This window comes from Macadamia integrifolia, unplaced genomic scaffold (assembly GCF_013358625.1).
Source record: "Macadamia integrifolia cultivar HAES 741 unplaced genomic scaffold, SCU_Mint_v3 scaffold_210A, whole genome shotgun sequence".
Taxonomy (NCBI): Eukaryota; Viridiplantae; Streptophyta; class Magnoliopsida; order Proteales; family Proteaceae; genus Macadamia; species Macadamia integrifolia.
Genome location: NW_024870643.1, coordinates 301642 through 318677, shown reverse-complemented (window position 1 = coordinate 318677; position 17036 = coordinate 301642). Strand labels below are relative to the sequence as shown.

General features: G+C 40.7%; 2 protein-coding genes and 1 pseudogene across 6 annotated transcripts in view; all 3 read left to right on the top strand.

Moving 5' to 3' along the window:
• LOC122071326 overlaps positions 1-17036 on the top strand; it is a 66092-nt gene that overhangs the window by 19771 nt on the left and 29285 nt on the right. The window lies entirely within an intron of this gene.
• Positions 1956-5144, top strand: LOC122071325 (annotated as a pseudogene).
• LOC122071327 (15-cis-phytoene desaturase, chloroplastic/chromoplastic) overlaps positions 7587-17036 on the top strand; it is a 127828-nt gene continuing 118378 nt past the window's right edge. Inside the window, exons 1-3 of one of the 2 annotated variants that reach the window (XM_042635664.1) lie at positions 7587-7891; positions 9018-9280; positions 9377-9509. In XM_042635664.1, the coding sequence (XP_042491598.1) occupies positions 9053-9280; positions 9377-9509 (361 nt within the window). In that variant the 5' untranslated portion in view covers positions 7587-7891; positions 9018-9052. The remainder of the gene's footprint in view (positions 7892-9017; positions 9281-9376; positions 9510-17036) is intronic. The other variant, XM_042635665.1, reaches the window with a different exon arrangement.

Sequence of the window (17036 nt, the reverse complement as noted above, 5' to 3'; positions counted from 1 at the left end):
GAAGCGGGAATTTGCAAGATCCGGAAGAAACAACAGAAATAGAGTTTCTTGAAGAGATGGACTAGCTAGGAACTAGAAGTGCAAAAGAGGAGTAGCCATTCCTCGATCTGAGCTTCCATGGCTGTTCTCTTTGTCCACCTGGTACTTTGGCAATCACTGACTAACCTCTTTTGTTTTGGTTAACCCTTGCTATTACCTTAGACAAGCTTTAAAATCTTTTTTCTGAAGTGCTTGGGTATTCAATCCATAAATCAGGATCCTTCAACAACAAAGCAAGAAAGAACTCCAAAGTCTCTCTACTCTCTCAATGTGCTTTGTTTGTTTTTGGTTGAGGTGTTTTTATAATTAACAAAAGTATTTTGATACAGGAAAATGACAGAGAGAATCCATTGGATCAAGGTGAGAATGTAGATCCAAAAGCCCTATTATTTGGTTGCAGAAACTTACATCACAGGGCGGTGGAGATCGGTCGGTCTCTTTGTCGCCGTCATCATGGTGATGGGGGTGAGTGAAATGTGAGGGTTTCATATTGGGGGTTAAAGGGTAGGGATAAGGGTAAAATTGGAAAACGAATAAGCTGTTAAAGGCAAAAGGGTAGAATCGTATTTTAACATCCACAACTAACGGTCTACTAACAACGTTATCTGACAGGGGAGGTCTGCGGAATATTTGAAAACATAGGGGAGGGGGTTGGAATAAAAGCACAATACAGGGGAGGGGGATGTAAATTACTATAATTTTTAATAATTCCCTATACTTGCCTATAATTATTTGAACTCCCCTATTCAAAACTTCTTATCTAATGCCCCCGAAAATCTTAACTTCCACCTCTCTTTCTACCCTGATATTTAAGAATCCATAGATTACTCCTAAGCCCTCATTCCCCCCTCGCCTCCCTTCGTGCCCTCTCTGTCTCTCTATCGATTGCTTACGTAGCCCCTCTATTGTTGCTTTGGTACATTGAATATCTAGTGAAGACAGAAGAAGAGCTCCTTTCTTGATCCCATTGCCACAAAAATTTCAATGCATAAGGATGAAGGAACACCATGGGGCTGTTGGAGCTCTCTTGATCTTCACCTTATTCATGGTCTCGGATCATTCTTACTTCCATGGTTGGTGGCTTCCTCTCATAGGCAACAGATTATGATGATGCTTATAATGAGCTGATGAGTTTTATGGCTCACGAAAGGGGTAAAATGGGTTTTCTTGTAATCATATGATAGACTTGAGTAGGAATTTATTAGAGCAATATTTTAATATTTGAGTTTTGATTAATAAAATTGTGTAACCTAAGAGACTATCTAATCTCTTCAATAAAAAAAAAATGGCGTAGTCAATGCATGAGGCTCCAGCAACTATGGGATTTGAGGAGTGTCATAATATATACAACCTTACCCTCACTTTGTGAAGAAGTTGTTTCCCTACTGAAACTCGCAACCACTAAAGTCTCAGTAGAGGAACCCCTACCAAAGCGTGGATGTCCGCCCTCTTATCTAATCTCTTCAATATCTTATGCGATTAAATTAGAACGTTGCTACAGTAATATTCACCTGACTAGGGGGATCTAAAAAGGGCGCCCTCTGAGTCTTAATAAGGCTCCACATGAGACATGACATTGTCATGTAATTCCTTGGCACACCTCCTCATTAAAAAAAAAAAAAAAATCCCACACATTTTCTCCTCAAAAAACATCCTATTATAGTATGATTTGAAACCTAACCCTTCCATTTGCCCCAATTAGTACATGATGTCGGAGAAAATCATCCCTTGCCCTTATATTTTTATGGAAAAAAGATTTTCTGCCAAGTTGCATGACACTTGCGCCCAAAGACAGAGGGAGGCGAATGACATACACAAATGTGAAAATTTATTCATGTGGTTTCACGTGGTTCACTCTTGTTTATAGAGAACTTAACATGTTAAAAGGTTTTATGGTTGCTCATGGTGCTCGATTCTGATTCATGAATTAGATTCTCTATTTCTCAACTAATTTTCTACAAGTCCGTTGCTCTTGTTTTATGTGTCGTAAGAAATTTCACATAGAATCATGACAAGTATACCTCTCATCCATTATCTAAAAAGTTTTTTTTGCAAATGCCGAAGATGAATTTTTAATGATAAATATTTGGAACTTTAATCACTATTGATGGCAATGCCGAAGGTTGAATTTCGTCTTCTCTTGTATTACTTTTGAGCCGTTTGGGAATTTTTGAATGTTAAAGCATGTACATCTTTCATATACTCGTTGGCTAATCCAAGGGAAAAATGAGATCCCAAGGGAATGCGTCCTATACGTTTAGGTTGTTTGCCACTGTCAACTCCAACTTCAACTTGGCGTAGGAGAAGATTAAGATTTGCAGCTGATAACCTCTCTCAAGACCATCGTTTCTACCTCTCATCAACAACCACATCCATCACTTCCAGTTCCATAACCACCACGGCTGCGACCAATTCTGGGCAGCGAGAATGCTTATCCTTCTACGATCGTCTTCTTCAGTCCAGTCGTTGCTTGGATTCGCTCAAGCAGATTCACGCTTCCCTATCCACCACCGGTTTCATCTGGGAAAACCCCCATTTGAGTGCCCAGATCATCATCAAATACTCTCTGTTCGACGACCTGGGAAGTGCCCGATTTTTGTTCAATGAGATTTCTGGAACAAAATCATTCCTATGGAACACCATGATCCGAGCCTATGCCAATGGCGGCCATTTCACAGAAGCCCTCGAACTCTATTCACTTATGCGCAAAATGGGTATCGTACCCAACAACTATACGTTCCCCTTTGTTCTGAAGTCATGCGCCTCAAAATCACTGTCTCTCGAGGGTCGATTGATTCATGTCGATGCCATTAGGACTGGGTTTGAGTCGGATTTATTTTTCAAAGCTGCTCTGGTGGATATGTATGCTAAATGTGGTGAAACGGATGATGGACGTAGGGTGTTTGATACAATGTCGAATAGGGACCTTGTCTGCTGGACTGCCATGATAACGGCTTATGAACAATCGGAGCGTCCCGAAGAATCGTTAATTTTGTTTCGAGAGATGCAGGAAGAGGGTCTTTCCCCGGATTCAGTCACAATGGTGAGCGTTGCTTCTGCTGTTTCTCAGTTAGGAAATGCTAGGAGGGCTCAATCGGTTCATGCCCATGTCGTCAGAAAATGTTTTCTTGAAGATATGTTTGTGGGGAACTCGATCATAGCAATGTACGCAAGGTGTGATCACCTTGAAGGGGCACGTCTGGTTTTCGATCTTATGGAGGAAAGAGATGGTATCTCATGGAATTCAATGCTTTCAGGTTATGCCCAGAATGGACGAGCGAGTGAAGCTCTCTTACTTTTTGACCAAATGCAGGTTTATGGAGTGAATCCCAACCCAGTTACTTTATTAATTGCGGTCTCTGCCTGTGCTTACATTGGGTCTCTGCGCCTTGGAAGGAAGCTCCATGGTTTCATCATCAATATCAGAATGGTCATTGATACAACATTGTGGAATGCCATAATTGATATGTATGCGAAGTGTGGAGACTTGGACTCTGCCGTTCACATGTTTAATAACAGTTCCTCAAGCCAAAAAAATGTTAGTTCCTGGAATTCGATGATTGCAGGGTATGGCATGCATGGGTATGGTAAAGAAGCACTTGAGCTCTACTCACAAATGATAGAGGGAGGTTTTCTACCAAACCACATCACTTTCACATCTATTCTCTCTGCCTGTAGTCATGCAGGCCTTGTTAATGAGGGTAGGAAATGTTTTGAAGACATGAAAATGCTTTCTGTGACCCCTGAGGTGAAACATTATGCGTGCATGGTTGATATGCTTGGGAGAGCTGGACTCTTGCAAGAAGCTCTTGGTCTGATAAAGGAAATGCCATTGGAGCCAAATGATTGGGGTGTGGGGAGCTTTGCTTTTGGCTTGTAGAATCCATGGGAACACCGAGTTGGGGGAACTTGCAGCTAAGAATCTGTTCGATCTTGAACCAGACCATTCTGGATACTATGTGCTGATGTCGAATATATATGCAGCATCATGCAAATGGCAAGAAGTTGGGAAGCTGAGACAAGGTATGAAGGATAAGGGACTAAAGAAACCTGCAGCCTTCAGTGTTATTGAATTTTCTGGAGAAGTTCATGGGTTCCATACTGCAGATCAGTCTCATCCACAAATTTGGGAGGTGTACAGAAAAGTAGAGGATTTGATGGTAGAGATGAAAATGGTGGGTTATGTGTCAGACCTATCATGTGTTCTCCACGATGTAGAAGAGGAAGACAAGGAACATATCCTCAACTACCACAGTGAAAAGCTTGCTGTTGCTTTTGGAATTATGCACATCAAGCCTGGAATGCCTATACAAGTCACTAAGAACCTCAGGGTCTGCAATGATTGCCATTCCACATTCAAATTCATCTCACTTGCTTATCAGAGGAAGATTATTGTTAGAGATGCAAATCGATTCCATCACTTTGAAACTGGGTCATGCTCATGCAAGGATTATTGGTGAGCTGTATCAAGTCCTAGGTTGGCTTTGACATCTCACAATGTTGTGAGATTTCTTTTCAGGCAAGAACTTATCTCACACATGATTAAACAGTCTTGTAGCCCTTGCCGGTTGAGGGTTACCTCCCAATTGAGTAGGTTGGTCCTTCAAAGAACTCCTATCAGAATTGAAAAAAGAAATCACCAAAGATGTTACTGTCCTATGCCATGGAGTATGGCAAGTTGCCCTTAATCTGGAGGGGATTGATGAGAACACCAATGTCATTCGAGTTCGGCACTAGCATAGTTGCAAGTCGGAAACTGTTGTGTGACTACTTGCTTAATGTCATTCTTTAGGCTCATGTTGAGGATGTACCAAACATTTGGGTGGTCAAGAGAAGCAAAAAATACATTAACTTGCTGGTCTGGCTGTTGCACCAGGAATTTATACCTCTAGTTTCTTGATCCTGCTTTTGGTTAGGCTCTATTTATATTGGCATAAAATAGTTGAAAATGAAAATTTTACTGTAATATCGAAATCTCAAGTGTTTTTGTTTTTTTTAAATTGTAAAAATTTTCATTGGGGAACATTTTACAAGTGACCACACATTTTCCAGGTAATACCTGGACAAATTTTCGCCTGATTTGGCCGTAAAATATTCTTCATAAATTTCTTCATGCGTTGCTTGATACTTCTGCAGATTGACAATGGTCCTATCGCCCATGGAGTCTGCGATTCAGAACCAAAGTCATCTTTCACTCCTAGATCTGCGGCTGAGAACAAGAGCTCTCTTGACCCCTTTGATTGATTTCTCTCCATTTGCCTTCTTTCATGTACTCTTATTTCATCTCTACTTCTTTGTCTCTCACTATCTGCTTGGTGAATCGGTTGACAGATTCTCTGTTTGTTGTTGGAACAACCAATATTGCTCGTCTCCATTGGCTCAGTCAAGCTTGACTCAGAATTCCTGGTAGGATCTTTTGTTAATTTGCCATCAATGATCAATCTCTCTCTCATTGCAAATGCAAAACAGGTCTCTGTCTGTTCTTCCATTTGTCAGAATAAAATAGAGGAATGCGAATGGGAGCAATGAAGATCTGGGATGCCATGGAAGTTGCAGACTAAGATCGAGAAAATGGCACCTTAGACATCCCATCATCATCTTTCTGTGAACACCACCCTCCCTCTTCCTCAAATCTCTTCCTCAAATGAATCACAGATCATGTTCTTTGTTATTGGTATCTTGGATTTGTTGGCGATACTCCATAGGATCTCATCATTTGAATCTCCGTTGTAATTTGTTTTGTTTGGGATTTTCAATGGCATGAAAAAAAGCTGTATGTGCTGTTAAATTCCAATTTATTGCTTCTGTTTGTTTGCATCTCTTGTAGCTTCAAAGGAGCTGATAGTTTTATTTGTTTCATTTCCATTAGAGGGTTGTGCAAGGATCTTGATGAGTGTTTTTTTTTTTTTTTGGGTGGGGGGGTGGTGGTTGCAGCGTGGGGTTGAATAAGAATATACAGGGACCGTGGGGTTGAATAAGAATATATAGGGACCGGAGAATTTATTACCAAATGAAACGAAAATACAAACAACCCCTAAAGAGGGGGAAAGAAAGGAAATAACAACAATCATACAAGGTAAATGGAAGACCCCAAGAAACATCAATGAGCATATTCTTTAGGGAGGAGTCAATACATCGATAAGAGGCCATGAACAACTTGCTTTTAACATCGAAGAGGATGTATACCAAATATGCTAGATGCCTATGGAATCGACAGTCCATCTAAAGGTAATATATGGTGACACCTAAGGCAAGCTTTTCAATAGTGTTACAGTCAGATTTGGTGGTAAGAGTCATGTCCAATTGTCCACCCAATTTTATTCTCTTTTAAAGATAAGAATTTTCCTACCTTGAGGCCAACATTTAGCCAGCAATCCTTTCCAAGGAGAGGGAGAAAGTGTAGGCAGGGAGGTGATATGCATTTTTTGTCAAATTCTCCGAATGAGAAATGCCTATGAAAGAAGGGTTTGGGTCAAGACCCGCCAAACAATAAAGCTATGGCAAGGAATGTGCTTCTTGAACCAAATAATTTGCATCAAGGAATCAAAAGGGCAGTGCTTGAATAAGGTTCCAAGTTGAGTTGGAGGATAATTGGCCTGAAGAAGAAGCAGACCAAGCACCAAGGGTTCCACTCCCTAGGGGCCTTCATGGAATGGCCGGGTGAGGATCCCAAACAACAAACAAGGAGGGAGAAGGAGAAGGAATCCAACCGAGGTGAAGGAAGATATCTCATACCGTGGATAGCCTGTTAGAGCTAGAAGATATCTGGATCTATCACCAACAATGTGGATGAGAATCCCAAGGAAATGTCAGTTGTCCAACCAAAGATTGGCACCATCATCAATTCAAGATTTAATGACCCCATATGTTAGGTATTTGGAAACTAGATCCTTTCAAGTGCACTAGTGCATCCAATTTATATTTGACGGCCAAGGGTATTTGCCCATGTGTTGCCAAACGTCTGATGCAAACTAGGTACATTCGGGGATCGAAGAGGATCCGAATCCAGGTATTTGAGCTTCAAGATCTTTCTCCAAAACCAAGAAGTGTTTAAAGGGATAGATCGGTCTAAATTGAATTATTCTAAATCCCCCTTAAAAAAGCCTAATCGACCCAAATGTTTTTCTTAAAAGTGAGCTTCCAGATAAACTTAAAAATCCCAAAAAAATTTACATCTTTATTCTTCTTAGACCCAAGCCCCTTCTTCTTTGGGGGAGGCAATAAAAAATCCAACTATTAGGGTGTGGAAAGCCTTACATATGAAAGAAGCTAACCCTTATAACTGGAGCCGCACGCGCTTAGAATCCATCCATTGCACTTTAGTCTTGTCTTGAATTTTCAAAACTCAATTTTACCCCTCGGATAAATTCTATCTTTGGTTAAACATGACATGTGAGCAGAAGACAAAAATATCTGAGTCTCTAAAAGGGTAATTTGAATTTTTTATCTCCAACATTTTTTCCATGCCCGGTGCCCCATGCCCGGTGACGGCCTAGATAACTATAAACCCGTGAGCGACATTCTAACACTTACCTCGGAAGTGGCAAAACCATTATTATTTAGGAAAAAGAAAAAGAAAAGAAAGGGGCAGCTTGCGGGCGGTGGGATATTGGGATAGCATTTATTTATCAACTTTGCCGAACTTCCCTGTGGTGCAAAGCGATAGTTGGTTAAGCCACTAGGGAGTTCTCTCTCTCTCCTGCCGAAGGTGAGGAGTAGAAGTTCTCTCTATTCTCTCTTTCTTCATAGTTTGCTTCTTCTCTCGTTCTGTTTTACGTTGATCTATTGTCCTGCATACGTGAGTTCTGAATTTGACGTGGTTGGACGCAAAGCTTCAGTTGTGGTTCGAAGGGTTGAGTACTCTTCCTTTTCTATATTCTAAATAATATGGAAGTGTTCATTTGAAGTTAATTTTGATCAGAATTTTTGTTTTTGAAGTACTTAAAATCTTCATCCTGTCTCCACTGTAACCTTGTAGAACATCTTTCCTCCTTTCCGGTATTGGACCATTCGAAATTCGAAGTCTGCTTTGTAATCAACTATGTACTGAAGCTGGTCCTTTTGGGGTTTCGATTGTCTGTCTAATTTTTTTTTTTTTCCCTTTTTCGAAATGTAAAGTTTGTGAATTTCTATTTTTTTTAGATTTTATGGGCGATTGGTAGTTAATTTTTAGGCTTTGAATTTTACAATCAAGTCTCAGTTTGAAGTCTTCTGTTGTATTACTAGAGCCCCTGTCACTCAAACAGAGAATGAGAGAATGGGTTTTGTCACAATTCTAATTGGTATTTTGCTTGGGAATCTAACAAGGGCTGTGTTTTAAGCATTATCATCTCATACCTCGAAGTTTCATCATTTCTGGTGCTTGCACTCGTCTCTAAGTGATGTTGAAACTCTGGCATATATGCTCATTTGTTGCCATTATGCCCTTGAACTATTTTGTGAGGCTTTAAATCATCTGGGTCTTGGATAATGCCACTCGTGATCAAGGAATTACTAATGGGCTGGAGCAGGCCTACGTCAATGGGTTCATAGATTATGGTTCCTTTGCCCAGCTTTGGATTTTGGAGCATCAGGACCTTAGCCAGTAACTTTGTTATATAAGATTTTGTTTTCCTGTCAAGCCATGTATCATAAAGCAGGGATGCTTTTTTTTCCTCTCTTCAGGCATTAAACATATATATATATATATTCTTAATCAAAATACACGAGTTGAACTTTGGAGCTAGTTGCTTTAACCCCCTTATGGCGTGTCATTGCCTTGTGTTTTAACTGTCTGTAAGTCTGGGCTCTCCTTAATATGAAAGCTGGAGAAGCTATCAGTTTGCTTGCATGTTTTATTGAACTAACTAAATTTAGTTTGCTTGTATATCAAAATTTTGGTGTTTTTTTTTAATTGGGTGAATATTCTACAGCATTAACATACATGGGACTCTAGGTTTCCTTACTGTTGTACTTAATGTACAGTTTCATGATTGCAGGAGTTGATGACAGTTAATGTGAGAGATTGGAATTGATGAAAATGATGGTAACAGGTTATGTTTCTGCTATGAATTTGAGTGGCCAAACTAATATGAGATACCTGGGGAGCTCATATTCCACCCAAACATCTGCTTTCCCTATTAGTTTGCAATTTAAAACTCCACTAGAATCTCAAGGCAGTGGTTTCATGGGTCATCACTTGAAATTTCCAAATTCACTTGCCATTGTAACAAGCCCCAGGAAGCATGCTGGCTATTTGCAGGTATATTATTCCTATATGTATCCGTCGATTTAGTTATGGGATTTTAATTAGACCATCAATAGAACAATTAATCCTTAGTTTGTCCTTGTTATGCAGGTTATTTGCATGGACTATCCAAGACCAGAACTTGAAAATACTGTTAATTTTTTAGAAGCTGCTTACTTATCTTCATCTTTTCGTAGCTCTCCTCGTCCAAGTAAACCATTGCAAGTTGTTATAGCTGGTGCAGGTAAACTTTTCTTCTTTGATTCTAATTTATGATTTTTATTATTTCTTTAAAGCTAGGTGTTATAGGAGAAATCCCAGACTGCTAATTATTCTCGGAATCGGAACAACAAAATGAAGGAGAAAATAGAATGAAAAAGAACTAGGAAAGATTTAATTTGCCTTTGGGTGTTTAGGATGTGAGATAAGGTAATAAATCAAACGAACGATGCTAGACAACTCACGACCAAACCAAAGCTCAGTCTAGTGCAATTTATTTTTATTGGTAAATCCGTAAGTGTGTCATATTAAGGAAAAGAAAAGAAAATGACATAAATGACAGCCACTATCATTCGACAGCCACTATCATTCTCATTTAGACATGGCCTAAAGGAAGAAGAAGGACTCCAAGCAAGTAGGGACAGAACCCCCGCATTCAACAGAGATCAAAGACAAAACCAAAATTAACTCAATTACATCTGTAATAAACCATACGATCCAAATCTCCATTAATGAAAGCAAGGAGATCAGAAGTGAAGTCCAAAGGGAGGAGAATAACCTCATTACCACCTGTAGCAAAAGCGGTCATATTTCCCTCCAAACGTGTCTAATGTCTTTACGAACAGGCTGCTCCATTAAGGAGATGATGTGACTCTAAAGAACTTGCACACTCCAAGGACTAATAATTTTTCTTTTTTAAGATATCTACTGTCAAATGCAATTTCAGATATAATGAAATTTTCTGTTGCAAAAGAATAACTCTTGGTGTGGCTGCACTGCGGAAGTTCCTGGTCTGAAGATCAAAGACCCTAAGAATGATGGATGGGATGGAAGTTAGTGATAATCATACCATACTACCATATAAAAGTATGAACTACTTAATACTTTTTGATTGTTCAACTTATATTTTCATGACAAAAATTACATTTTCATTTCTAAAATTTATAAATTCTTTTAACCCATACTTAGGTATGTTATGCTTTTAATACTAAAAATATGTTGGAAGATATTTAAAAGCTTTTAGTCACATTTAACAAAAAAATTATTGTTTTAAGATAGGAATCCTTTTTTTTTTTTAATTATTAATAATGATTATTATCATAATATTGTTATCATCATCATCCTATGGCTACAGTTGCAGGTTTACTAGTATCCAGAAAATATATATGCTGGACAGGTTAGAAGACGAGATAGAAACATAGTGTGACAGTTTCAGACCTAGAACAACCAACAGTAACAGCAAGAAGAAAAAGAAGAAGAAGAAGAATCGGTGGTAATAAGATATATTATAACTAAAAGTGCAAAGAAAGTACAACTATGCCCTCACTAATTAGGTAACACACTCAAAAGACACAATACCTAACTAGAGAAGATATGGCAAATTTACCTCTACAGTAGTAACTTTAGCACTCCTCCTCAAGCGGGAGCATAAATATCACCCATGCCCAGTTTGGAACACCCCTGAAGAAACACATTCTTAAATAATGCTTTAGTAAACAAGTCACTAAGTTGATGTTGACCAGAGCTAAAAAATGGAGTGGAGATCATGTTCATCACAACATCTCGTACAAAGTGACAATAACTTCAATATGCTAAGTCCTTTCATGAAAACTAAATTAGTGGCAATATAAATGGCAACTTGATGATCACAATACATGCCAATAGAATTATTAGTTGGAAAGCCTAGTTCTGGAAGAAAAGATTTTAACGACATCAACTCAACTATAGTATGAGTTGTAGTTCTATGCTCAGTCTCAGCACTAGACGTTGCCACTATAGTTTGTTTCTTACTCCTCCAAGTGACGAAGTTACCATAACAAAATTACGATAACCGGTCGTAGACCTCCTATCCCCTTCAACACCAACCCAGTCAACACCAAAGTAACCAACACGACCAACATGTCCATAAGATTTGTAAATGAGACCTTTTCCTGAAGCACCCTTAAGATATTGTAAAATAGGACAAACAACCTCCTAATGAGCTTGCTTAGGCAGCTCCATGAATTGGCCTATAACACCCACTGCAAAAGATATGTCTGGCCTTGTTACAGTAAGATAAAGAAGTTTGCCAACCAGCCTTTGATATTGATGCTTTTCTGCAAATTCCTTACCATCATAGGTTATAAGTTTCTGATGAGGATTCATAGGTTTATCAGCAGGTTTAAAGGCTAACATACCATTCTCAGATAGAAGATCAAGTGCTTCCTTTGAGAAAGACTAATACCTTTTTTACTCCCAACAACTTTTATACCTAGAAAATACCTGAAAGCACCTAAATCCTTCATCTATAAATGTTGTTGCAAATGAACTTTTACATTTTTAGTTCTAGACATATCATTGCTAGAAATGATAATATTGTCAACATAAACCACCAAAACGATCACCCTGGATCATGACAACGAACGAAACACTGAGTGATCAGAATAGCACTGTGTAAAACCACAACCGATAATAATTTTGCTAAAACTTATCAAACCGGGCCCATGGAAACTGTTTCAAACCATAAATCACCTTGTGAAGCCTGTATACTTTTCTTTCATCCTCCCCCGAGCAATATACCTAAGAGGTTGCTCCATTTGGAACTCAAGCAAATCACCGTACAAAAAAATATTCTTGATGTCTAGCTGATACAAGGGCCAATCAAGGTTAACATCCAAAAAGATAAGTACATAAACATAATTTAGCCGGGCAACAGGAGTCAAGAGAAAACGTCTCAAAGTAGTGAACACCATATGTTTGAGTGTAACCATTAGCCACCAAGCAGGCTTTAAGTTTCTCAACATATTCATCAGGATGATATTTAATGGTATACACCCAAATACACTTCACAAGATATATCTCTGGTGTCATAATAGAGCATCCATTTCCACATCCATAGATGATTTTCACTTTGGATGAGAGTGGCTCTTGATAGGTTTTAGAGATGGAATAAGCAGATAAAGACAAGGCAAAACCTTGAATGGAAGAGGAAAGATGTGAGGTGGAAATAAATTGTTCAACAGGATAAGCAACCAAAGATTGTTGAGTGCAAGAATGCATACTTTTATGAATTGCAATTGGTAAGTAAGCAGTGGTGGACATAAAGAGAATTTCCAACTGTTGCAGACGTCTTGGGATGGCGTATACACCAGTAATGGCAGTTAAACTGATGGAGAACTTGGAAGGGGAGCAATGCAGGAATAGGTGGAGGACTCATGGGTTAAATATCCAAACCATGATCCGTAGTATAGAAATATGGAATACTTTCAAAGAAGGTAAAATGTTCATTTGCAAACTATTTTCAGGTTATAGGATCATAACATCAACAACCTTTCTAAGTATGTATCCAAAAACCGCACTTGAAAACCCGATGAGACAATTTATCAATGTCGAGACATAGGGGTGTCAATTTTGACCCCGCACTAGTAGCCTGACTGAGCCCGGCATGTTTATGGCTTGACCTAGAGTGGCCCGTTTAATAAATGTGTTGGTCTTGGACGGGAGTTCACGGTGTAGGTAGCTAGCCCGTTGGTTGCCCGACTGAACCTACCGACTATAGGCCCGAATTGAACTGACTCATTGTAGTTCGACCGAGCTTGACCCCTTTATTAAAGAACAACCATAATCTCATATCATTTCTCTTCTTTATTAAAGATTTGTGTCACTTTCTGCTATGATGATTTTTTGCATAAACTATAGTGATTTAATGTTCAAATTGAACAATTATGGGCCTTTAACCTATTTAAGAAAAGAATTTTAAGTAGGCACATTTAGAGCCGGTTTAGACTTAAATAGGTCCGTAGCCTAGTTAAGGCCCGTTTAAGTAGGCACCAAGCTTACTTGGCATAATCGTAGAGCTGGTTCTCTTCGGGTTGCCTGTAAGCTTGACAGGATTCTGGTCAATGAGCCCTTGCTGGAGACCTTTCCTTCCTCCCATGCTTGTTTTGATCTCCTTGGTATCTCGGATCATAGTCCCATGGATCTTCACGTTCTCCCCTTCTGTTCTTTCGGCCCTATACCATTCAAATTTCTTTATATGTGGACCTCCCATAGGACTTTCTCCCTATTGTCCAAAATGCCTAGTCCATCCCTATTCCCCGCTCCTTCCCTCCCCTTATTGCTTTTGCCAAAAAGCTCAAATCTGTTAAAGCTGCCCTTAAGCTTTGGAATTCCTTCACCTTTGGTAACATCTCCTCCCGTGTCTCCTCTTGTCAGGACAAGCTTTTTCTCATCCAATCTAAAATCCAGCTCGATTTGCTTAACCCTGTCCTCGCTTTAGATGAGAAGTCCACTGCTTCCGAGCTAGCCTTACTTCTTACACAAGAAGAGAGCTTCCTTTGCCAGAAAGCTCTCATCAAGTGGCTTGATCTTGGAGATTCCAATTCTGCTTTCTTTCATCGCTCTCTCAAAGCTAAGAACAATGTTAACATCATCCCTAAGCTTTTAACTCCCACTGGTTCGGAGCTCCTCCATCTTGAGGAAATCAAGGCTGAAGCTGTTTCTCATTTTTTGAGAATCTTCTCCCAGCCTCTTCTTCCTTCCCCGCTCCTATTCCTTCCCTTCTCCTCAACAAATTTGTCCCAAATGACCTTCTTCCTTCTCTCCTATCCATTCCCTCTGATGAGGAAATCCTTTCTGTCATCCTCTCTCACAAGGCCAACAAAGCCCCTGGCCCTGATGGCTTCAGTATGAGATTCTTTTCCTCCTGTTGGGACATTATTCGTAATGATCTCATCCTTACCGTGAGGAGCTTATTTCTCAACCCTTCCCAGATTAAGGGGATCAATCACACCTTCCTCTGCCTCATCCCTAAAAAGGAAGGTGCTGATTCAATGAATGACTTTAAGCCTCTTTCTCTCTGCAATTTGCTCTATAAGTTCATAGCCAAAATTTTGGCTAATAGGATTGGGAAAGTCATTGATTCCCTTGTGAGCCCTAACCAATCTGCCTTCATTGCCAGGAGGAGCATTGCTGACAATATCATTCTCTGCCATGGGATTGTTAGAGGGTTCGACCGGGAAAATCATTCCCCCTTTGCTCTTCTCAAAATTGTTCACAAGGCTTTTGATTCTATCAGTTGGGACTACATCGCTAAAGTCTTGCTACAAATGTCTTTTCCCCCTTCCTTTGTCCACTGGATCTTCTGCTGCATCTCCTCTCCACTCCTCGCTTCTCTGTTTTAGTCAATGGTAGTCATGCCGGTACTTCCCCGCCGGGAGAGACATCTGCTAAGGTTGCCCCCTCTCCCCCCTTCTTTTTTCTCTCTCCCGTTCCATCCAGTCGGCCTCTAAGTCCACCTGATCTCCCCTATCCCTAAGTGTAAATCCATCTGTCTCACTCACCTTGCTTTCGCAGATGACATCATGATCTTCTCTAAAGTAGACTCCCTCTCCATCTCTTCTATTATGTCTGCCCTTCATTCCTTTGAGTCCCTTTCTGGGCTCTCCATCAATCTTCTCAAATCTAACCTCTTCCTCTCTGGTGCCTCCTCTGAAACTCAATCCCTTCTCCTTGGTATTACTGTCTTCTCCTTGGGTTCCCTGCCAGTCAAATACCTGGGCCTCCCTCTCATCACTTCTAGGCTATTTGCCCACCATTGCTCCCCTATGCTTCATCTGATTGGGAAAAGGCTCCAGCTCTGGAAAGGCAAGCTCCTCTCCTATTCTAGTAGGCTTGTTCTAATTAGATCTGTCCTCCATTCTCTTTATCTCTACTGGTCTGGGATCTTTGTCCTTCCTGCTTCCACTGTCAAATCCATTGGAAGCCTCTTCTCTTTCTTCCTCTGGAAAGGATCTGACTCCTCCAAGTTTCTTCACCCTTTGTCTTGGGACAAGGTTTGTCTGCCCAAGTTTGAAGGTGGTCTGGGTATTAGAAGAATCAAAGAGGTCAACTCTGTGGGCATCCTCAAGCTTATCTGGAAGCTTGCCTCCAAGCATCGAAGCATCTGGATTGAATGGGTTTACTCCTCTCTCCTAACCCATAACTCCCTTTGGACCTGCCCCTCCCCCTCTGATGCCTCGTGGATTTGGTGTAAAATCCTCTGCCTCAGGCCCCTTACCCTTACTGTCTACTCCACTTCCATTGGCAATGGTCAGTCGACCTCTCTATGGATGGACCCTTGGCACCCCTCGGGTATCCTCTCTTCTCTCGTCACCCCTAGGATCATCTATTCCCCTAGTCTTCCCAAATCCTCTCTTGTCTCCTCCATTCTCTCTCCCTCTGGGCTGGACTCCTCCTCCCTCTCCCCCCTCTTACGGATCTATGGGCCTCTCTCCCCCCATCCCCCCTGGTCATCGTGGTAGGGAAGACAAATGTGTCTGGCTTCCCTCTTCCAATGGGTTGTTCTCCTTTGCCTTTGCTTGGTCCTTTGTCAGATCCTCGAGTCCTGTTGTTCCTTAGCGTAACCTCACCTGGTTCAAAGGCCATATTCCCCATCACAGCTTCATTGCCTGGAGATGTCTCTCCAAGTTCCTTCCTACACAGTCCTTCCTTATTAACCGTCACATTCCTGTCAATCCTGCCTACTACCTATGCCCTGATGGTCAAAAGGATATCCCCCACCTCTTCTTCTCTTGTCCCTCTCATCCTTGGTCTAGAAAACTGTCCTTGATCGTTGCTAGCCTTCCCCTAGGTTAATTCTCCCCTTTGATAGGGAATGTATTTGGGTTGACATGACATTTGTTGGCTCCTCCATCTGCGACACCATTGGCAAACGTGCCTTCTCAGCTACTATTACTCATCTTTGGATGGAGCGCAACATTCGTAGATGGTCTTCCAACTCCCGATCCTCGGATAGGATTTGGAAAGCCATCTTCTTCGATGTTACCTCAAAAATCCAATCTCTCCGCTCCCTTCGCTCCCGGCCGATCCCCTACTCCATCAGAAATGATCACATAATCTCCTCCTGGAGCCTTTTGGCAGTCCCTGCCCCCTCCTCTTGATCACTCCCCCCTGCTCTGGTCTCCTCCCCCTTGCTTTGGCTTTGGTTGCTGTTAGCCTTCTCTTGGCTTTTGTTGGTTGCTGCAGTTTATGCTTTTAGTTGCTTTTGCTTTGCTCCCCTTGGGGTTGGCTTCTCCTTGTTGGCTTAAGCCTCCCCTCCCCCCCTTTTTTCCCTTGTATTTTCTCTTCTCTTTGGGTATAAATTTATTTATTCATCCAAAAAAAAGGTAGTCCGATTAAAGCCTGATACCAAACGACCCGATTATAAACCATACCATGCCCCCAAAGCTAGGCCCATTTACTTAAACAAGCATTCACAGTGCAAGGTTTCGAAGCGGTCAAGCCCGGTTAGGCCCGACCGGTTGACATGATTCAAAACATGTTCAGTCGACCATGCTTGGCCGAAGCCTCAATGGACGGTAGTGGTCGAACATTTTGGTAGTGAAAGAAATACTGATGCGAACCAGGTTTCTAAAATCAGAAAACGGTTTGCTTATGGACCCATTTAGGGGTGAATTAACTCAAAAAATCAATATAATGGCGATTCTGTAAATAACATCAAATTCCTAACAAAGGGCAATCTGGTAAATAGATGATTACTTCAATAGAAGAGAAAATATCAAAGGAAGAAGCA